Below are 23,303 nucleotides of genomic sequence, written 5' to 3' on the forward strand. Positions count from 1 at the left end.
CCGTCAGCCAATTTGACCTAATTGACATTTATAGAACACTCCACTCAACAACAAAATAAACACTCTTTTCACGTGCACATGGGACATTTACCAAGATAAACTATATTCTGGGCCATAAAACAAGTATTAATACTTTAAAATAATTGAAATCATAGAAAGCATGTTCCCTGGCCAGAACAGAATTAAACTAGAAATTAATAACGTAAAGGTATATGGAAAAACCTTCAAATCTTTGGAAATAAACATACCTCTAAATAACACCTGGGATCAAAGAAAAAATCAAGAAAATTAGAAATCGTGTAGACCTGAATGAAAATCAAAACACAACATGGCAAAATGATGCTGCTAAAGGAATGCTGAGAGGGAAATCCATAGCTTAATTAAATGCATACATTAGAAAAGAAGAAAGATCTAAAATCAGCGACCTAAGCCTTTCCCTTAAGAAACCAGAAAAGAGCAAGTTAAACCCAAAGGAAACATGAGGAAGGTAAGAGCAGAAATCAATGAAATAGAAAACAGAAAAGCAATAGGGAAAAATCAATGAACCTAAAACCAGGAGGTCAATAAAAGATCAATAAAATTGCTCAACCATTGCCAATTGATAGGGACAAAAAGTGAGAATGCACAAATTATCGGTATAAGGAATGAAAGAGTGGTATCCTTACAGAGCTTGCATTTACTAAAAGGATAATGGAATATTATGAACATTATGCCATAAACTGAAAGACTGTGTCCATGAAATGGACAAATTCTTGAAAAAGAGAAACTACCAAAGCTCACTCAAGAAGAAATAGATAGGGGCACCTGGGTGGCTCAGTCGATAAGCATCTGCCTTCAGCTCAGGTCTTGATCCCAGGGCCCTGGGATCGAGCCCCACATCGGGCTCCCTGCTCAGCAGGAAGCCTGCTTCTCCCTCTCCCACTTCCCCTGCTTGTGTTCCCTCTCTCGCTGTGTCTCCCTCTGTCAAATAAATAAATAAAATCTTAAAAAAAAAAATAGCATGAAGAGCCACATTCTAATAAATATTAAGTAGTTCTACTTAATTAGCCCTAATCAGTTCGACTATTTAGTGCTATCTCTATCAAAGAAATTGACTTTTAGTTAAAAATCTTCTCCAAAGGAAAACTCCAGGCCTTGATCACTTTACTGGGTAATTCTACAAACTGCTTAAGGAAGAAATAATGCCAATCTACATAAATTCTCTCAGAATATAGAAAAGGAGAGAATACTTCCCAGTTGACCTTGAGAGGCCAGCATACCCTGTACCGATAGTTAACAAAAAATTTCAAGGGCAGGGGGTGGAAATTACAGTAAAAAAAAAAAAAAGCCTGCAATATATAAAAAGGGCACTATATGACCAAATTATGTTTATCTCAGGAATTACGGTTAGTTGAACATTTGAAAGTCAGTGTAATTCCCATATTAGTATGAATTAATAAGAAATAGAAGAACCATGTCAAAAAATGGAGAACATATATTTAATAAAATATGACACCCATTCGTGAGTTTAAAATTCTCAGCAAACCAGGAATAGAAGGAAAATTTCTCAACCTAATAAAGGACCTTTACCAAAAAGAAAAAAATCTATTGCTAACATACTTAATGGTGAAAAACTGAATACCTTTTCACTGAGATTGAGAATACAGGGAGAAGAGCTGCTCTCCTATAATGTTCCATTCAACATTATGCCAGAGGATGTCATTATGCAGTAAGGTAAAAACAAGAGACTAAAAGTCATATAGATTAGGAGGGAAAAAGTAATGGTGGTTACATGACTAGATACATCTATCAAGACTCATTGAATTATACACTTAAAAGTGATTAATTTTATTTTTTACATATTATGCCTCAACAAAGAAAGAACCATAAACAAATTGAACATCTACTGTTTGCCAAGTGCTGTGTTAGGAATTTGCTTAGCTCGGTGGCTGTGGGTCTTCCCTGCAGGGAGCTCACTGGTGGTAGACACGGTGTAGAAAGACTTGAGGCTCAGAGAGATGAGAGTCCTAAGAGAGAAGTAGTGCTGAGGCACAGAGGAGGGAGTTCTTACTAGGGGAGGCCCCACATAGTGGCTGCTTGAGTTGTAGTCTGATCAGTGAACAGGAGTCAGAAGAGTGTTGAGGAGAAGGGCATTCAAAGCAAAGGCACGTGGGTGTGAAACTGCCTGTTGTATTTTATAAACGGTAAAGAGCCTCATATTGCTGGGGCCTGGCAGCTGGGAGGTTTATGTTGAAGTGGCAAGAACTGAAGCTGGATAGGTTGGCAGAAAGCTAAAAGGTGGAATGTTTCTCATATTTGCTTAAACTGATACTACAAGAGAAATTATGTACTTGAGATCGAGAAACCCTCCCTCTTGGATGAGAGATGAGGCGATCGATGTACCTTTTCATTTCTCTTCCTTCCTTTGCTTTTTGGCTTAAAAACAAAACAGCAATAAAACCTTGCTTTTACTATCAACTGTTTCAAAATAGTAATTCTCCCTGGATAGACCTCAGCTAAATTTGTGTAACTAAGGGTGCACTTGAGCTTTCACATGTTACAAGGAAGAAGTATGTTTTAATGTTTGAGAAAGCTTTTAATACTAGCCATCTGGGAGAACTGCTGAGATGAGCCAGATATGGCTTCTGCCTTCAAGCAAATATCAGTTTCTTTGTACCGATAGGGAGAAGTACAAAATCTTCCCCATATTGCATTTTAGAAAGTAGAAAACTCCTTTTTGGGTTCAGCTTCATATATATCAGATTCTTAAACATTACTCTCTATCCTGTGAACGATGCAGGGAAATGTATATATGTGTATGTGTGGTGGGAGTGAGTACCCAGGATTTTAATGGAAGAATAGAACAGCTGATTTTGAGGGCTTGCTCTAAAATCAGATACTTTCTTGTGTATTACAGGCAATGGATTTTGAAGGCTGGGCTGACACCCTCTTTCTTCTGCAGTTCACCCTCTCTTGTGTGATGGGGTAAGCCTTTGTTGCCTTATTAGCAGACCGTTTTCCTAGAGAAGTTTGTTCTGGGGTCCTTTTGCTTCATTTCTAAGTATCCTGTTCTGTCTCTTAAGTATATCAGTATAGGGTAATTAAACTTCCAGATTCAGGTGGTTTCATAGCCCTTGGAAATGTGCCCTTAGGGCTACTAAACTAATTACAAAGTCATCTTTCAAAGGATGGAGACAAGTAACTATTTGCCCAGTAACCTGGTATGTGATAAGCACCATTATATTTCAGAATGCATTCTTTTATTTCTACATTGACCATTTGACACATATTTTTGTCCTCTTACCTATGAGGAAGCAGGCCCAGAACTCAAGTCAGCTGTCTAAGTTTGCACAGTCCGCAGTGGCAGCCTTTGAATTTGGGGCTGTCTGACTCTCTCTACCAGATTGTCTTCCTCTTAGAAGAGTATATGTGGAAGGCAGGACGGTATCTGCTAATGTGCCTCTTCTCTTCGCTTTTGTATTTCCCTAAGGAATTATTTTCCTGAGCTGGTCAGTTTGGTTGGTGTTTATGACTAGATCTGGCGCAGGCTAGGTGCCCAGTGAGGGAGTGCTTCAAAATAAAATTACCATGGTGCCTTGGTACTGAGTCAGGCTCAGAAGCCTCATTGTAAATCTGCCCATTCCAACTGCTGCCACTTACTTGTTAAGTGAACCTATATCCCTTCTTAAAGTAATGCTAATTTGGGTTTCTTCCATCTTTAAGAATCTCTCTTGCCTCCTGTCCAGAGATCACATTGACCTCATGGGAGGTGCACACCTGAGCCGTGGTCTGTTAGCTCAGCTTTCTATCTGGGTTAGGTGAATTAGTGGTAATATGATCTAAGAAGAGTACCTATGATTAGAAATGGTGGTTTCAAGGTTTTGGTGAGGGTAGCTGGGGAAAACACCTGGTCAGTAAATGGACATGTGTTTCTCTTGAATGAAATTTTAAAAAAATCTAAAGCTGCAGTACAAGCAGGGGTGAGTTGGGAAAGCTCATAGTCGGTGACTACAATGTGCTAGCATGGCCAACACTGTTTCTTTTGGCTGGAGATTGCTATAAAGTCAGCAACCGGCTCTTACACCTCCTCCTTCTTTGTTCCAGGTTTATCTTGATGTACGCCACAGTACTCTGCACGCAGTATAATTCTGCTCTTACAACTACAATAGTTGGCTGTATTAAAGTGAGTTGAAAAAATACTGTTATCTTTTGGGTACCACTTTATTTAAAAATTGTTACTCTAAATCTTGCTGTGGCCTAAAATTCCATCATCCTTCTTTCCTCACAGATTGTCTTGGTTTGATGGGTTGTGGTGCTGGTTTCTAAAACGATCTTTAAGAACTCAGGGAGAGCGTAATCTCCGCTTTCAGGCAACTAGGCTTTGGGGAATATGGGAAAAGGAGAATGGGTTACCTTAGAGTAGAGGAAGAGGGTTTAGGCTTGGTTCAGACGGGGCAGGTGACTGCGAATGGGTTACCTTAGAGTAGAGCAAGAGGGATTGGGCTTGTTTCAGACGGGGCAGGTGACTGCGAATGGGTTACCTTAGAGTAGAGCAAGAGGGATTGGGCTTGTTTCAGACGGGGCAGGTGACTGCGAATGGGTTACCTTAGAGTAGAGCAAGAGGGATTGGGCTTGTTTCAGACGGGGCAGGTGACTGCGAATGGGTTACCTTAGAGTAGAGCAAGAGGGATTGGGCTTGTTTCAGACGGGGCAGGTGACTGCGAATGGGTTACCTTAGAGTAGAGCAAGAGGGATTGGGCTTGTTTCAGACGGGGCAGGTGACTGACTTGGGAGTGATAGGCCTGTCCCTTTAACTCCCAGTGAAGACTGTTCTGTACTCTGCCTTGCTGAGTTCTGGCGGTTGTAGGAAAAGGAGGCCTGCCAGAAGTTAATCAAGGGAGTTTTCCAGTGCATGAGCCAAACCTTAAATGGCCTACTTTTAAAAGCTGTGTCTGACATTTCCAGTGATGTCATTTCCTCCTGATTCATTTTATTTGAGGGAGGCTCATTTGTCTTCAGCCAGGGGAGCCAAAGTTGACTTAAATATTGAGCTGAAGTTAGTGGCTTGAAGCCTGAGGCCTCTTTCATCTGACTTTGTGCTTCTAGTGCTTTAAGATCCAAGAGGCCACGGCATGCCTGATTTCCAAATGAATTAGGGTAGGCTCGCTTTCTAAAAAAGATAAGACAGAGAGCGAGGTAGGTCCTTGATCATTTGGGAAATAGAGTGCTTGCCCTTGTGACTACCTTTCTGATTCCCCATTTGTCAATAGTGAGGGAAGGGTTTGCAGAACAAAGTTTTACTGCCCTGCAGTGTTTCCCTTTGCACCCCCATGGAGTGGTGTCCACCTGCCCTCACTTTAGAAACTAGATTTGGGTTAAAATTTCAGGTCTGTGACTTCAGATCATGGAATTGGAGTGTTTGGTGTAAATAGAATTCTGAATTAAGCTAGAACCAGTTAGTTGTGTGAATTCCCATGAAAGCTAGAAGCAGTTAATCTACATTCAGGCCTGGGCTTGCTAAGATAGTTTTAGCCCCTCAAATTAGCTCTCAGCTCTGTTTTGATTTTGTAAAGTAAATGCCTTTTTCAAGAGCAAAGTGAATGGCTTGTATCTTCAGAATAAGAAGAGTAAGAACATGAGAGACAGGCCAGTTGTTACCATGTTTTTGCCAAAATGGATACTGCCTGAAAGCCAGTGTTTAATTTTAATAACCTGTTTGCTTAAGATTTCGTAGGGTACTTTCTTTGTATTTATCAGTATGGGGTACAAATATAATCATGATCTTATTAAAGAAAGTCTAGTACTTTTGATATTTCATCCTCCCCACAGAGCCCTATGGATTTTGTCCAAAGGGATCAGTTTTATATCCAAACTCTAGATAGAGGGAAAAAAACTAGATTGATTTACAGCTGCCGTTGCTTCTCACTGTGTTGTAGTATTGCTCTCGAAGGCTCTCGAAGGCTGTCTTACATCTTCAGACAGAGGGGAGTACGCTGATGCCCTTGCAGGTTCAGAGTCTCAGGGTCCACCGTGGAACTTCTTTCATTAGCCTCTCAGATACAACCCTTTTAGCTCAGTCATTGTTCCCCAAGGGGCTATCCCTAGTTCTTGTTTCTCTGAAGCATGGTGGGAAAATTACTGAGGATACTTAATTAAAAATGGAAATGCCTAGGCCCACCTCTTATACACTGAATCAGAATCTCTGAAGTAGAGCCTGGAAACCATAATTTTTAACAAGGTGCGCTAACATTTGAGAATTACAGTCTGAGTTTGAGGTACTAGCATCTTCTGCGCTTGCTGGTGAATTCTGCTTGGGGGCATCGCTGTCTTGTCCTAACTGATTTTGAGCAGCAGGGTTTGGGTTCTCAGTCCCTTCCCTTTCTGTAGCTCCTGGGTGCTTTATGCAGATTAACCTGCCATCTCTCTGGAGCTCTGTGTTCTAAGCCAGTCCTGTTACACGTTTTCCCAAGTTGTCTACTGACCTTGTTTACTGTTGCATGGTATTTAATTTTGCTCTTTCCCCTCAAAATACTAAGAAAATCTGTTCTGAGGTAACTTGCTGTCTCTATCCTTAGACCTAGAAGAGGCTGACATAATTTCAAATGCTCTCCCAAAGGGCACTCCCATTATAAATTTGAAGTTTCTTTTTGGCTTTTCAAAAACACTGTGGCACTTTACTTCTGCTTTGTAGACCTGATCTAGGCAAGCCCAGGTTCTAAAAATGTTTGTGACATTTCCCATTCCCGACAGCTGTCACAGTGGAGAGGCAGGCGGTACCTTCTGAATGTGAGAGAGAGGAGGTTAGGGAAGAACTGAAGAGTAGCTTGAACTTCAGGAAAGTTTATTTCACCTCTCTGGCCTGAAGATAATTAAAAGGGAGCCAGATAAGCAGATGTTTACACCTGGGAGTTTAAGGGAGTCAGGAGAGGTGATTTTAAGTATGGGACTTTGAGATGACTTTTCATGTATTTTTTTAAGATACCAGGGAAGATGCCTCTAAAAACAATGTTCATGTTGGTAAACTCCCTGTCATCCCCTTTTCCTTTCTAAAGAAGAGGGAGAGTTGCTTACATGTGAGGTTTTCCTTCTTCACTTTCCCCTAACAAGTCAACAGTTACCTCAGTGGGAGGAAGAAGCATTCTTTTCTGATTGCCAAACGTGCATGAGTGTTTTCTACCCCTAGTGACAGCAGTGTTTCTCTATCTAGATTTACAGTGTTAGCCCATGCTGTGGGGCACGGGAAGTTGATTATCTGGTGATAATTGTCAGTGAACACATTTAGCTTTTGGAGGGATAGATTGAGAAGAAGTTAATGTCATTTTTTATTTCTTATTTCATACTACATTCATTTTAGGATTGGTGGGTTTTTGTTATTGTCCATTTATTTGATTTTGTATTTTAAGGATAGGTATTTGGGCCATTCTGTGGATGAGTTTATATGAATATTGAAAAAGCTCGGTTAAACCTATGTTACAGCATCTTGCCGTTTTTCTTTGTAGAATATATTAGTAACTTATATTGGAATGGTCTTTGGTGGAGATTATATTTTCACATGGACAAACTTCATTGGCTTAAATATCAGGTAAGTAAAAATGTTTAAATGTAACCACTTGGACAAGTGGGATTTGGATACTTAAATAGTGTCACAGTAAGGGGCTATTTAATTGAAAATTTGTTCATTTATTAAACAATTATTGAGCACCTACAGTGTATTATATATTTAATGTCTTCACATAATGCTTTTTAAGAAATGGAGATAAGATGGTTCCATATTTATACACAGTATTTAGGGAATCTTTTCTGGAAGTTAAACCCTTTTTACTTATTAGCCTTCACAGAACGGTCTTTTACTCATTATGCTAGATGGCAGTACAGTGTTCTCAAGCAAATTCAGGGTAAAGAAGAGCAGCTCTGTTAGAATTGCTTTATATGTATCTGACCTTGGACATATCACTGGATTGCTTTAGTCCAGACTTTATCAGTGATGAGGGTAACTTGTATCAAAGATCCTTTTTAGTTCCAGAATGAATTGCATGGTTTTAAATACTGTATGTATGCTTAAAAATTCTCAAATTTGTTTTTGGGCCAGAACTCTATCTTGAACTCCAGCTTATATGTCAACAGCCCACTTGACCTCTCTGACTGACATGTCAAAAACTGAACTTTTATTTCCTCCCAAGTGTGTTCCACCCATGGCCTATATATATCAGTTGCTGCAGACTCTATCCTTCTAGCCTCTCAGTTCAAACACTGGAATCATCCTTGACTCTTCAATCTTCTACCCAGTATCCAATGCGTTAGCAAATTCTGTTGGCTCTACCTTCAAAGTAGATCCAGAGAAGAGTCACTTGTCACCTTCTGCATTGCTCCCATCAACATCTAAGCCACCAATATTTCTTGCCTGGGTTACCGCCTAGTCTCCTCCATTTGTATGGTTAACTACTTTATGCCTCTGAATTTTTGCTCAAATGTTACCTTCCCAGGGAAGTCTACCCTGACAACCTTATTTAAAATTGCAACCTGCTCTTCCCCTTCTGATACTGCCAGACCCTTTTATTCTGCTTTTCTATTTCTCTTTTCCAGAGCTCTTAATCTTTTTTAATATACTATATAGTTTGCTTATTTATATTTATTGCCTATTTTCTGTCTCTCTTGCTGGAATGTAAGTTCCATGGGGGCAGGGATCTCTGCCTGTGTTGTTATTTCCCAAGCTCCTAGAATGAATCTAGCTATTGCTTAATAAGTATTTGTTTGATGGGGGATGCCTCAGTGGCTCAGTTGGTTAAGCATCTGCCTTCGTCTCAGGTCATGATTCCAGGGTTCTGGGATCGAGCCCTGTATTGGGCTCCCTACTCAGCAGGAGCCTCTGCCTCTGCTGCTCCCCCTGCTTGTGCTCTCTCTCTGACAAATAAATAAATAAAATCTTAAAAAAAATGATGCATTCTGTATGGATTGGTGAAAAAACACTTTGGAAACTATAAAATAGCCCTCTACTAGAATATTGGTATGTCATCTCCTTAACTTGAAGCAAATTATATAACCTCTCTGGGCTTTATTGCTTCAAAGGTAAACAAGTGATGATAATACCTCTTCTACCTTCTTTATGGATCAGTATGAGAATTCAAGACTAATATTGGTAATAGGTTAGTAACTCATTGTTGCCCCTTCCCTGACATTTATTTGCAAGTATAGTTTAGAGGAAAAGTCATTTGTTATTTGTGGGGTGGAGTTGGGGGTTGGTAGGTGTAATGTGTACCTGAGGATCGCATATTTTAGAAGGAAGATGAGTAGTTCAGTCTCAGACCTTGTTTGGAGTTGCAGCTCTGATGCTTGCTATGTGACTTTGAGTGAGTTGTTTATCTTTTTGAGCTTCAGTTTTCTTGTGTGTTGGGGATGAAAATATCCATATCTCTTTAGAGTTGTTAGAATGAAATAATCTAATATAAAGTACCTAATTTACTGCTTGACATCTGTGCTGAGTAAATATCGTTTCTTTCATTAATATTTGTGAGAAAGGGCTAGGATATAAGGAGCAACCTGGTGGAACAGTTTTGACTTTGTGACCTCTCTTTCATTCACTTCTAAAAATTTGGATTAAAGAATCATTATGGCACCATATAGACCTGACTCAGAGGTGCCTTGATGTTCTTTTTGTTCCCTTCCAATAAATAACTGTATAGCCAAAATGAAGTAAAAGCTTCCGTTTGCATTTTTAGATCTCTGCAGTGCAAATCTCTTATAACAAAGTTCTTATAAGAAAGCTTTTAGGTATCTTTTCACATTGCAGGCTATTTTAAAAAACTTTTAAAGTGTGAGAATGTTGGAATGTTATGAAGTACATCAGTCTAACATATACCAAATCCAACATCTTGAAAATTCTTCCAGTAGAATTTCTTTTTGTGTCAGGTAGTGCATTTTAGTTCTGGATAAACAGTCCCGTTTTGCCAGCAAGGTTACTTGGTAGTGATAATTATGATAATGACTGTTGTTGGTACTCTGTCCCTAGGTAGTATTTTTAATAATTTCTAATTGCTTTCACATTTTTATTGTAATAAATTTTACATATCCTATTGCTTTACTCTCTTTTATTACAAGGCTGGGGAGAATAATTGATGTACTTAACCAGCCAAGTTAGTTGCAGAGTTTGGATTAAAATCCAGGTGAATTTCTTTTTGAGTACTATTTCCATTACAGTGTGCTTTTCAGCTTTGGTAGAGGAGTGTATATATTACCTAATTTTTTTCACTTTCTCTCTTTAAAATGAAAATTATGGTTTTATTACTTATATTTTTTGACTTCTTTTACTAGTTGGTAAGCAGACTCACAGGTTGTGGACATTCCTTTTTTTTTTTTTTTAAAGATTTTATTTTTTATCTATTTGACAGAGACAGAGAATGCGACGAGAGAGGGAACACAAGCAGGCGGAGTGGGAGAGGGAGAAGCAGGCTTCCCGCTGAGCAGGGAGCCCAATGTGGGGCTTGATCCCAGGACCCTGGGATCATGACCTGAGCCAAAGGCAGACACTTAACGACTAAGCCACCCAGGCGCCCCCCCCCTTTTTTTTAATGTAAAAACCAAACTTAAAGTGGCTATCATATTTCACCTTGATTAGAAATGGTGTCAGTGCATCTTTGGCTGACTGTACTTTGAAGGAAATCACTAATTAAACCCTATTCTTAAAAGAATCTATGATTAGGGGTTCCTGGGTGGTTCAGTCAGTTAAGCATCTGACTCTTGACCTCAGCTCAGGTCTTGATCTCAGGGTCATGAGTTTAGGCCCCATATTGGGCTCCACCTTGGGTGTGAAGCCTACTTAAAAAAAAAAAAAATTCTGTGATTAGACCCAGATACATCTAGCTTCCCTATACCCTGCCTTATTTCTTTGTTGTTTTAAGAAAAGTTTAAATAGCCCTCTCTCTCTTGTGATTCAAGTGCAGGAAGCAGGAGGCTTGCACTGGTAGCTACTCAGGCTTTATCCACATTGATTCTGTGATTTAGGAGGCATTTTTTTTTCAGTAGGGCTCTGTTGAGAGCCTGGCTGTCTTCAGCTCTTCTAAATGCCTTTTTCCAGTAGCCACTTAGTGAGTGCTCATCCAAACCCCAAAAGGCAACAAACGAGAGTAGGAAATGGTAAGCGAAGGGTAGTGACAAGAGCCTGCTTCTGTACTTTGATCAATTGGTGGACTTGGCCTGTGCCTTTGGCCTAAGTAATGTAGCCTTTCCAGATAATGACATCATCATCCTCATAACTGCCCAGGCTAGAATTCCTAGAATCTCTGGGACTCATCTTCATCTGTGATTCTTTTTTTCCTTCCATTAAAAAAAAAAATAATATATAATTTAAATACAGTTGGATTCACCCCTTTTCATGTACAGTTCTGTGAGTTTTGACAAATGCATACAGTCATGTAACTACCACCGCCACGTTCATGATATAAAACAGTTGTATTGCCTCTAAAATCTTCCCATGTCCCTTTGCATTGAACCTCTCCCTCTCTGCTCAGCCCCTGTTTTCTATCAATAAAATGTCCAGAATGTCATGGAATGGTAGCTTTTGGTTTGACTTATTTCACTTAACATACTGCATTTGAGATTCATGTCGCATTCTGAGATTCTGTTATGGATGTATCACAGTTTGTTTATCCATTCACCAATTGAAAGACGTTTGGGTAGTTTCCTTTTTAGCTGTTTTGTATTAGCTGTTGAAACACTTGCATAAAAGTTTGTGAACATAAGTTTTCATTTCACTTGGGTAAATACCTAGGAGTGGAATTCCTGGGTTGTCTGGTAAGTATATGTTTAACTTCATAAGAAATTGCCAAACTTTTTTCGAAAATGTCTGTACCGTTTTTCATAGCTCTCAGCCACATATGATGCTCTATGATGGTTGCTGCACATCCCAGCCCTTGGTTTTGTCAGTTCTTGTTTTTTAAATTCTAGACATTCTAATAGATCTATAGTGGTATCTCATTGTGGGTTTTTTTTTTTTTAAGATTTATTTGAGAGAAAGAGTCGGGGGGGGTGGACAGAGGGAGAGAAAAACTTAGGCAGACTGTGTGCTGAGCGTGGATCCCTATGTGGGGCTTGAACTCACAACCCTGACATCACTTTCTGAGCTGAAACCAAGAGTCAACAGTTAACCGACTGCACCACCCAGGCGCCCCTCATTTGGGTTTTTTAATTTCCATAATGATTCATGATGTTGAACATCTTTTCACATGCTTATTTGCCATCTATATATATATTCTTTGGTAAAATGGCTGTTCAAATATGTTGCCCATTTTTTAAAAATTGGGTTATGTGTTTTAAGTTTTTTTGTTTTTGTTTTTTTTTGAAGATTTTATTTTTAAATAATCTCTACACCCAACCCGGGCTCAAACTCATAATTCCGAAATCAAGAATCACATGCTCTACTGACTGAGCTGACAGGAGCCCCTTGTTTTCTTAAATTTTTAAGTTTTGAGAGTTCTTTATTTATTGTGGATACAAGTCCTTTATCAGATATGTGATTTACAAGTATTATTTCCCAGTCTGTAGCTTGTCTTTTCCTTTTCTTATTACACTCGTTTGAAAAGCACAATTTATAAGGCTACATTATCAGTTTTCCTTCTGAGTTGTGCTTTAGTATAACCCAAGGTTACAAAGATTTTCTCTGATGTGTTCTTCTAGAAGTTTTATAGTTTTATTTAAAATTAGGTATATAGCCCATTTTTTAATTAATTTTTATATATTGTATAAGATCGGGATGAAAAGTTCTTTTTATATTGTGTGTATGTGTGTGTTTTTAATATAGATACCCAGTTCCAGTACCTTTTATTGAGAATGCTATCCTTTCTCTGTTGAATTGCCTAATTCTTTATAACACTCTTGAAGTTTTCTTATTATCACTGTTTTATAAATTAGGAAGCTGAGCCTAGAGAGGTTAAGGAAGTTGAGTGAATTCTGAAGTTACGCATTGAGTGTGTGTCTGTATGCCAGGCATTATGTTCTAGAGGGACATGGTGCATTCCCTTCTAGATCTGCCAATGTCACAAAATTAGAAGTCAGTCATGTCACAAGGATTTTAACCCAGATGGGTTGGACTCTGGAGTCCCAAGTTCTCATTCCTTAATGCACCTCATTCAGCAAATGACTGACTAAATACAATGTAGCCTAGTAAACTGTTTATGTATCGTCACCATTTTAGATTCTTGGCTATTTGAGGGCAGAAATCACTTGTCTTATTTACAGTTGTGCCAGTATTTATCAGCACCTGACATGTAATAAGCATTCAACTAGTAATAGTAACAATAATATTAACCAATATCTATATTTTTTAAGATTTTATTTATTTGTGAGAGAGACAGCACAAGCGGGGAGAAGCAGGCAGTGGGAGAGGGAGAAGCAGGCTTCTCGCTGAGCAGGGAGCCTGATACAGGGCTCGATTCCAGGACCCTGGGATCATGACCTGAGCTGAGACGCTTAACGACTAAGCCACCCAGGTGCCCCTTAAGAGCTTGTACTGGCCATTGTCCTGAGTACTCCATGCTTAATCTCTGTAGTAACCCTATGAGATAGATGCTGGGAATATTCTGTTTCACAGAGAGAGGCTAAAAAGCTGGTACCATAGCACCCAGCTGGTAGGTATTCCATCCATGATTTGCCTTCCAAGTCTTCGTTCTTAACCACAGTCTAATAAATAGTGGATAGATGAATGGATTAATTTTATTTTCATATCCCTTTATGATATGCCATCATATTGGTTACTCTTAAGTCAGCCTCCTTTAGGGTCACAAAACTCATTTTACGGTAGCTTCTGAGGCCACACGATGGTCTGTACAATATCTGGGATGGGACATGGTGCAGCTCAGAGTAGTTCCAAAGTTGGTTCCTGAAGGGCTTTGGTCTAGCCAGCTCTGCTCAGCACCTGAATCTACTGTTCCCTCATTTTGGATTCCTTTGCCTATTTCCTTAGAAAGAGGAGTTGCTTCCGATTTTCAGACTGCTTCTCCTGCAAAATTCCATCCTAGTAGATTCTGTTCTGGTTCCAGACTTCTCCTGAAAGACATAAGCTTTTCCTTTACTTAGTGGTTCTCTAAGCAGGAGGACATGTTTTGTGTTACCAGTTAGTTGCTGCTGATGTAATCTCCACTAGGCTATTTATAGAGTTATATAACTGGCATCTGTCTCACTAGGGTAACTTAGACTTTTGAATAGGTTCTAGGGAGGTTGGCTAGCTGTTGGTTATATCATTATTTCTTTTTTTTTAAATTTTTTATTGTTATGTTAATCACCATACATTACATCATTTGTTTTTGATGTAGTGTTCCATGATTCATTGTTTGTGCATAACACCCAGTGCTCCATGCAGTACGTGCCCTCTTTAATACCCATCACCAGGCTAACCCATCCACCCAGCCCCCTCCCCTCTAGAACCCTCAGTTTGTTTTTCAGAGTCCATCGTCTCTCATGGTTCATCTCCCCCTCCAATTTCCCCCCTTCATTATTTCTAACAGAAGAGCACTGAAATGGAATATAGCAAAAAATCTGTGTTCTGTTACAGTACCGCCACGAGTTATTTATAAGTCACCTTTTGCAACCTCAGTTGTTTGTTTGTTTGTTTTTGCTCTCAGTTTTTGAACTCCAGTTGTCTATCCTAAGTCTTCCACTAAACTTCTCTGATATACCCTGTGAGTGTCCTGTGGAAACTGTGGGTCTGGAGGTATTTTGCAGGAGACTTATGACATTGGAAGGAACTTCCTCCAGGTGTGGAAGACACATAAAATACGTTATCCTTTTAGTTCTGATGGGAGTCCACCCACATTCTAAGGTTTTTTAAGAGGCAGAAAAGAAAAAGTATAGTTTGGACTCAGCCCCAAGTTGAGGAACAGTATCAAAGATGTCAAGAAAGCAAAAAAAAAAAAAAAAAAAGCTCTTTCTAAATATGTGAGAATCCCCCCTCCAAAACACTTAACTTACAGTAAGAATAGGTAGAAAACAAGTTTTAGGCTTATATTCTTGTTTTTCTGTAGCTTTTCTCTAGTGAAGTCTAAAACACCACCACCAACAAACCTATCCATTTATCTGGCGCCTCCCCAGAATTCTCATCTAAGAGTATTTGCCTGATTCATATCAGTTAATAAAGCAAATAATATCCTTGTCACAGCCCATGAGTTCCAAACAACATCACAACAGGATTTGGGAGCCTTTTATTTGTTTCTAAATTTACTCCTGGGGAAATTCTTAAAACTCCTAGGCAGATGGAATGGTTCACATCCTGGCCAGACATCTGTGACTAAGGTACTTCTATTTTTAAAGTATGTGCACGGACCAACACTTACCCTAGTGTAGAAAGGACATAAATACATGTGCGGGAAGGCGGCAGATAGGGAGTCAGTGTTGAGTGCCTGGTCCCTGACGCCATCTTTACAGCGCCATCTCGTTAGTCACCTCCAGTTCACGGCACAGTGAACTGCCATAGTGAGAAGCAAAACTGAGATTCTTACCCTGATCCGACTAGAAAAATCTGCCCCATGGTTCAGTCATGTGAGGGCACATGGGATAAGAGATCAAATGGTGGCCCCCCTTTGTTCTGAACAGTTCCCGAAGCCACCTTGCTTAGCTCCTGCCTCACCACTGATTGGTCTCTATGCTCCTATCTCCTCTGGTAGGCAGAGTAAGAATCAGAATTATTGAACCCATTCTGTGCATATGTTGAAGAAAGTGATGACTTAGTGTATACAAAGCTGTAGACTAATTTTTCTGTTCAGGGAATTTGTAATTTAGCTGGGAAGATTCATTTATTCATAAACAAATGTATGGTTGCTACCTGTCAAACATTGTTTAAGGCATGGGGATAGAGCTGCTCTCAAAACTGACCAAAACCCTTGCCCTTCATGGAGCTTCCCTTCCAGTAGGGGAGACAGAAAAATGAATGAAGATAAATGAGTGAAGTATTTGCTGGTTATCAATGATAACTGTGATGATCAGTGGAGAAAAATAAAGCAAGGAAGGGGAATAAAGAATATCACAGGGGTGGGGACACTTACTGAGAAGGTTACATTTTCCGTAAATACCTAAAAAATGGAGGGAATGAACCACATCGATTTCTGGAGGGAAGAGCAAGAGAAAAGAGCCTGGACGGGGGAGGCCGGTGTGGTGGGAGTAGCGTGGATGAGATGAGATAGACCCATACAGGTAACGGGGTGGGGTGACAGATTGGGGACTACTTTTAAGAGAGGGTGAGATGATTGGAGGATTTTGTATAAAGGAGTGACATGATCTGATTTAGTTTTAACAGGATTCCTTTGCCCAACACTGTGTTGAGATTAGGTGCAAGGGGGGAAAGAGTGAAATGATTATGCTAACAGTAATGGCTTTGATTCATGTAGGAGTCAGCATTTATTATGACATCAGGTGTGTGTATGGCCTTAATAACGACAATGATGAGGTACTTCCCTACATTCTCTTGAGAGCTTTCCACAGCTGTCATCACACAAGTGTCACCAAGTACTGTTCAGCCTGGTACCTGTCAGAAGGCTGTGGTTGTCTGCCTGGGGGACTGCATAGAGGAAAGGCTCCGTAGGTGAGGCCTTGAGCAGTAGGTAGGATTTGAGGAGGTGGAAAATAGAAGGGGGTATTCCAGCCATTGAGTACTGCCTGAGCAGAAGCAAGGAGCCGGACGTGTAGATGTTGGATAGGAGACTGGGAGGGGGATGGACAGCAGGTACTCCGGCATGGCTGGGTAAGGGGTTTCACAAGAGTAGTGCTGGCAAAGTAGACCGGCCCCTGAGTGTGAGGTGCCTCAAGTGTCTCCTAGCACAGGAAGGAGGAATAGACCCCACTCGGAAGACACGGTGAGAGTTTCTGCTAAACTGCAGAGAATAGAGATGAGGCCAAGGCTTGCTCACTTGGTACAATTAAGGCCTCTTTGGGATGACCACAGATAAGAGGCCTTACTATACCTGGGACTCCTCGAGTTCTGGGTGAATGGGTGTGCAGCCATGAAGAGGAGAAAAAGCAGCAATTGGCAAAACCCGTTTCTTCTTTTTGCTTTTTGGCAGAATTAGTTCCTGGTGTGCCGTGGCATTTTGACTTTTATCCCTATTGGACATCTATGCTAATTAACCTTTGGAAATGATCTATTGTCCTATTAAATAATTTAAGTATAAAACTTAAATTATAAAATTAACACATAATTTTGTATAGCCTCTTGTTATATAAATAAATTATGTAATTTAATTCTCCCTTCAGTCCTCCACGAGTGGTATTCTAATGGCCGTTTCCCAGATGGGTTCATTTCACAGAGCCAAGGCTCTGAGAGGTTAAGTAACGTGTCCCCCATCATAGACCTTTGTGAATATATCAGAGTCAACAGTTGGCCCTGTTCACCTCTGTGCTTCTCTCTGTTCAGACTGGAAAGCTCTGGAAGGTGATACGTACAGAGGCAACACGGCTCTGCTTTATTTGGCTTGTGAGAAAGAGGAAAGAAGGCTCCCCAGCAGCTGCTGTGTGGGGAGTTAAGATGGGGTATAGGAAGAATGTACCCAGAGGTCCAGTTGCCATTATTTGGCAGGAATTACTGTATGTTAGGAAATAGCAGTAAAAGTCACACTGCCCTGGGTCACAGGTTTTGGTGTAGATTGACATGTTTTACATGTGGAATACAGAAGGCAGAGTCTGGTCTGAGAGGCAGAGCTGCGCGGCCAGACACATGAGCAGATGTGTCCGCACAAGGGGAGATGGAGACAGCCTGGACCTTAGGACTCTCGCTCCCTGACCATGGAGTTGCCGTATGGAAGGCATTTCTAGCATCTGTTTGTAGAATGGATATCTAAGTGAGGCTGGGAAATATGTGTGTGGCTGTAGGTATAGGAGAAGTAGATCGTGTCTGCCTGGCTTGGGAAGATGAGAAGTGGTCAGAGCGGGTGAAGCGGCCCAGTCTTGCAGCATTCTAACTAGACCCCTGTCTGCGGTGCACAGGATCCTGGTCTTCCTCTTCTGTTCAGCTCCTGGCTGTGTCTGTCACGGCAGGGTCAGTGAATTAACAGTTGGTGGTCTGTGATCTGAATATTAGGCGGGTTGGAAAATTGCTTGAGATTTTAAAAAATGAATATTTAGGATGGTCAAATATATAAATAACAAGTCCAGAATATCAGAAGTCACCATCTTTAATGTGAATATTTACGGAACCAATAGATGGAGAAGTTTTTTTGTTTGAAGTCATAGAAGATCCTAATTCCCAACCATTTTGTAGTGATGTATAAAGGTTCATATAGCAACCCCCCCCCCCCCACGCGCCCCTGCTCCAGTCTGGGCTTTTCCCTTTCTTTTCTCCACCCTCCTCTTGCCCTCCTTGAAGCTTGCCCACATGCCCAGAGCTGCTTGGAAGCAATTTAGATTCCCTTCCAAGGCATCAATTCACCACTGCTCGGCACACAGGATCCTTGTGGACGGATACTCAGTTCTCTTCAGGCAATTTGGAAATGGCCACTTCTGAAAACGTGAATATGTGATAATAAAGTCAGGAATAAAGAGATGAAAAATCTTTTGTTATTGCCTCATGTTGGAATTTGTACGGATTTGAAAAAGTCTGTGCTCTTTCATCTCCCGAGTTTAGAACAGCAGTCTCTGTGTTCTGGTTATTCAACTTCATGGCAACAGTGCGCCCTCCTCTGGCATGAGGTTACGTCTCCATATGGTACCACCCTACTTCTGTTAACAGTGCGCCCCCTTCTGGCATGAGGTTACTTCTCCATATGGTACCACCCTACTTCTGTTAACAGTGCGCCCTCCTCTAGTCTGTGAGTAGCAGGGCCGACGGGAGGGAGGGGAAGGAATCTATATTTCCTGATTGTTTACCATGTGCCAGGATTAGGGCCTGGCTTCTTTATGTATGTGATCTCATTTATAGAGAGTATTATTTTATTAATACAGAAATAGAATCTCAGAGAAATTAATAAATTTGCCAAGGGGCACAGAGCTAGCAGTATTATTCAAGATTTGAACCAAGACCTAACTCCACAAAGTCCATGCTTTTTCATTACGCTAACTATGCTAGGGATGTATAGGGTCCAGGATCATCATCAGGATGAGGCCTAGAAGAAATTCCAGGCTATTCTTCATTTTCTTCAGTCCTACACTGCTCCATTATTTCTCTCCAAGTGAAATCAGCTTAATATAAACATCAGAGATTGTCTTGACAGAAAAAATAAAGCATTGTTTAAGGTTGTTGTGGGAGGAGGACCCTAGAGGATAGCATGAAAGAAAGAAAGGAGCAATCCTACTTTGTGTGTGGAGGAGGTGGGGTTGGAGGCGAAGGGAACTTTGTCCTGTAGATGTATGTGTGAACCTCAGAGAATGTTGAGATTCTGTCAGGCTCCAGTAAGCCATCTCCTTGGGTCCTAGCCCAGCTCCCAGGGAAGTCATTGACTTGATGCACTAGAAAACCAGAAGAGTTTCTAGAAGAGTCTGAGAGATCACATTCTCTAAAAAGAAAGAAAAGAAAGAAAAAGAAATGGAAAAAAACAACCAGATGAAGGAAAAGACGCTTATGAAACTGGCACCGAGATTGGATTCATGAGGCTGCTGTCTTTGGGCCGGCGCAGATGTTTTTTGTACTGCTACGTAGTGTCAGGCCAGTGCAGAGGACCTGGTAGAGCTAAGAGTGAGGCCTTAGAAATTTGTAAGCAGATGGGAACAAAATAAGGACCAGCATCTCTTCTATCAAGTGGAGCAGGGGGTCATAAGGGAGGAAGCTGTGTCAATGGAGATAATAGGATTGACATGGGTTTTATTCTGATCCATTATTAGGATGTTTTGTGACCCTGAGCAAGTTATCTTAGGACTCTGGAACTCAGTTTCTTTATCTTCAAAATGAGCACCTTGCCAGGGATATTGTACTTTGCAAGAATCTTGCAATGACAGATGTATGATAAATGTTTGACATGTAGTAGACTTTAGCAAACAGTCGCAATTTGATGATTAAGTGCTGTGACTGCCTGATACTGCTTCCTTATTTGCAGGAGCGAGGCATCTCTTACCCTGCTGCAGCTGGTATGGGGCTGGAATCCCAAAGCCTAGAGGAGAATAGAACTAAAGTCTTTTTTATTTTTTTCAAGATTTTATTTATTTGAGGGAGATACAGATAGAGCAGGAGTGGCAAGGAAAGGGAGAAGGCAGGCTCCCCTCTGAGCAGGGAGCCCGATGTGGGACTCGATCCCAGGACCCTGGGATCACGACCCAAGCCAAAGGCAGATGCTCAACTGACTGAGCCATGCAGGCGCCCCAAGAACAGAACTAATTTCAAATAAGGTGCAAGTTCATGAGTCAAGTGGTCAGGCAAAAGGTAGGGGGCCAGATCCAGGAGGAGGAACATCTGAAAGCAGAGTCTGGGCCAAGATGCCAACTGGAGACCCAAGAGAGTCACAGGTGTCAGGCTTAGCAGAAGAGCAGGTCAGAAGAGTCTCGAGTGTCTCTGTGAGCTCCCCCAGCTTACTTTCAGTTAGTTAATGGGGCAGGGGGCTGTGTATCCCATGTGGGTTTGAGGTCGTCACAGAGAATAGACAAGTGTAATCGCTGTCCCTCATGCACGCCTTCCCTCCCGGTGGTCAGTGTGGTGGACGAGTGAGGGGTACCAGAAAGCAACTCAGAGGCTGAGGGCTCAGGTGATAGGTTCTCCACTGTGAACTTGATTCTGGTCAGAGAGAAACTAGCTCTGAATCCCCCAGGGTCTGCATGTTTACTTACTAATTGGGATGTTTTTTATTCTTACTAAAAATTACATTTCTTTGTCTTGAATGATTATTTTTTAAAATACAGAAAATAGAAATAAAAATCACCTGTGATCTCACCATCTAGATGTAACAACCATTAATATTCTTGTGTTCTCTCTAGACTTTATTCTGATGCATATCAATGTACATATTCATGTTTAATAATGGGATTAGACAATACTTGATGTTTTGTGAGATTATTTTTTCATTTAAGATGTCATTGCTGTTTTTGTTTTATATTATGAGATACATCATATTCTCTTGTATGAATTTATGTAATTCCCTCTTGGGACATTTACCCTTTATCTAATTTTCTGCTATTATAAATTTTGTGGTAAACTCTTTCTTGGTAAGTCTATGAAGATGTACACAATTCTCTCCATGAAGTAGATTGCTCTGTCAAAGGATAAGCAGAATTCAAAGGTTTTTTCTTTCAACAAATGGTATTCCAGAAGGGTGGTATAAAATTGGCACACCTGCCGGCAGGTGTGCACACACACACCCATTTCCTCAGAGCATTGGCAACAGTGCACGATACCATGATGGGGGAGCGTCTCTAGTTTGGTAGCTGGAAACACTACATGTGTTTTAATTTTACATGCTGTTGATTTATGATGGTAACTCCAGCCCTCAACACTAGTCTCCCATACATTCGCCATTCCTTCCTTCTTTCCTCCCTGATGGTGGTTTTCTGTTTTTGCAGTATTGCTGGGAGCCTGGTGTATTCCTACATCACTTTCTCTGAAGAGCAGTTGAGCAAACAGTCAGAGACCAGTAACAAGCTGGACATTAAGGGGAAAGGAGCAGTATGACCAGAGGATTGCTTCGACGACGTAGGCCCAAGTTTTTGATCAACTGAGAACACTGGCAATTCTTACACAGACACTGAGGGGTGTCTTGATTATGGAGAAAATAACCATTCCTTTGCACTTGTACAATCTGAGGATTGATTGCTGCCTTTTAAAATTTTATGAGAGAAACTTATAATTGACTCTATTTTAAATATGCCATTGGAATTAATTTATATCAAACTGGAAAATGTACCGGGCTTTTTAATTTATTTCTTTTATGCCGACAGTGAAACATTGGTGTTTTGAAAATATTGTATCCCATAGTTTGATATCCAGGTGTCCCTTAGAAGCTTCATATATACAGTGCTCCAACTGGAGCCTCCTCATTCAAATTGTTGCTGCATATAGAGGGAGGTTAGCCTTCCCTCTCCTGGAAATGCAGCCAAGTATCTAAAATTTCTCCTTTTTAAATTTTATTTCTTAACAATTGCATTTTCTTCATAAGGATATTATCACTGCCTTTGCTAAAGACAGCTTTGGCACTAAAAAACTATGTGGGCTTTGAAGTTGTATTGGTCTCCATGTTGGCTTCCCTGAGAACCCCTGGGATGGGCACAGTGCATCCCTTGAAATTATGCTATTCCTTCTTTGTTGTGTAGGATGGCGATAATGAAGGGATGGAGAAAGTAGGCCTCTTACTCATTTATTCATCTGTAGGATTCATTCATTCAGCTCAAATGTACTGGGTATGTAATATGTACCTGGCATTATGCTAAGTGCTGGGGGTATAGAGATGTTTTTGGAGGTAGTTGAATGATCTCACTCCTGCTGTTGTGACCGAGGGTTAAGAAAGAAAACTTAACTTGATGATCCATTCAGAAGTTCTGAACAAGTCACAGAAATTTTTTTCAGCTCTTAGAAACTGCAAGTCTGTAAATGGGCTTGGAAGCACCTGCCCTTACCTACCCCACAGTGGTGAAACCAGATGCTACAACATGAGATGACATGCATGTGAAGAGCTGCATTTTATTTATTTAACAGGTTTTTTTTAATTTTTTTTTTTTTAACTCTGTACCCGATGTGGGGTTTGAACTCATGACCCCAAGATCAAGAGTCGTATGGAGAGCTGCATTTTGTAAACCATGCAGCTCAGCCCTTCTTCTCTGAGGGAGAATGGCAGGCCAGCAAGGTGGCCACCATCTCTTTCCTGTGCTTCCCTCCTCTGGGTTTGGTTGCTATTCTTTTTACTCCTCTTTGAATTAACACAACTAGGCCTTACATTCCTGAATGTATTGGTTTGAGGGGAAAGCCTGTTCAGATGTTTCTGTATTGTCAAGCCTTGGTCTTTGTCTGGGTGTCAGCATTAGAGCTTAAATGGCATGAGCGTAGCCGTCTCCTCTGGATACTCTCACCCACGTCTGGTGTCCCCTGGGCATGTCAGCTTCTCTCACGACTTCCGTTACCTCCTGGGAGAGCAGCTGTGAATGGGCATTGCCTGAATTGCCTCTCTGGGCAGGAGGGGCTTCCCTCACACACAGCGCTGTGAGCTGGCACAGAGACATCCCTCGACTTTGGGTCTGAGTGTTTGCACAGGCTGGTTGTGCAGTCAGTGCAGAAGAGACTGGGTACTTTTGCACTGGTACACACTAACTTCTCTTTCGCTGGGTTTGGAACCCACAGGGCTCTATTGATCCAAACAATTAGTATTTTGATGGCTTAACAGGCCTGGAAGGTTTTGATTTCTTTTTATTTTTAAAAAATTATATTGAGGTTATTTTCA

At 40.8% G+C, this 23,303-nt stretch overlaps 1 protein-coding gene across 2 annotated transcripts in view; it reads left to right on the plus strand.

Moving 5' to 3' along the window:
- SLC35D1 (solute carrier family 35 member D1) overlaps positions 1-23,303 on the plus strand; it is a 45,812-nt gene extending 22,509 nt beyond the window's left edge. The window contains exons 9-12 of one of the 2 annotated variants that reach the window (XM_028102506.2): positions 2,897-2,964; positions 4,084-4,162; positions 7,479-7,561; positions 21,436-23,303. In XM_028102506.2, coding sequence (XP_027958307.1) covers positions 2,897-2,964; positions 4,084-4,162; positions 7,479-7,561; positions 21,436-21,544 — 339 coding nt within the window. In that variant the 3' untranslated portion in view covers positions 21,545-23,303. The remainder of the gene's footprint in view (positions 1-2,896; positions 2,965-4,083; positions 4,163-7,478; positions 7,562-21,435) is intronic. The other variant, XM_028102507.2, reaches the window with a different exon arrangement.

The sequence above is a fragment of the Eumetopias jubatus genome, unplaced genomic scaffold (assembly GCF_037043125.1).
Source record: "Eumetopias jubatus isolate StellerSeaLion01/CBP00866 unplaced genomic scaffold, mEumJub1_p1.0 scaffold_4, whole genome shotgun sequence".
In the NCBI taxonomy this organism is placed as follows: Eukaryota; Metazoa; Chordata; class Mammalia; order Carnivora; family Otariidae; genus Eumetopias; species Eumetopias jubatus.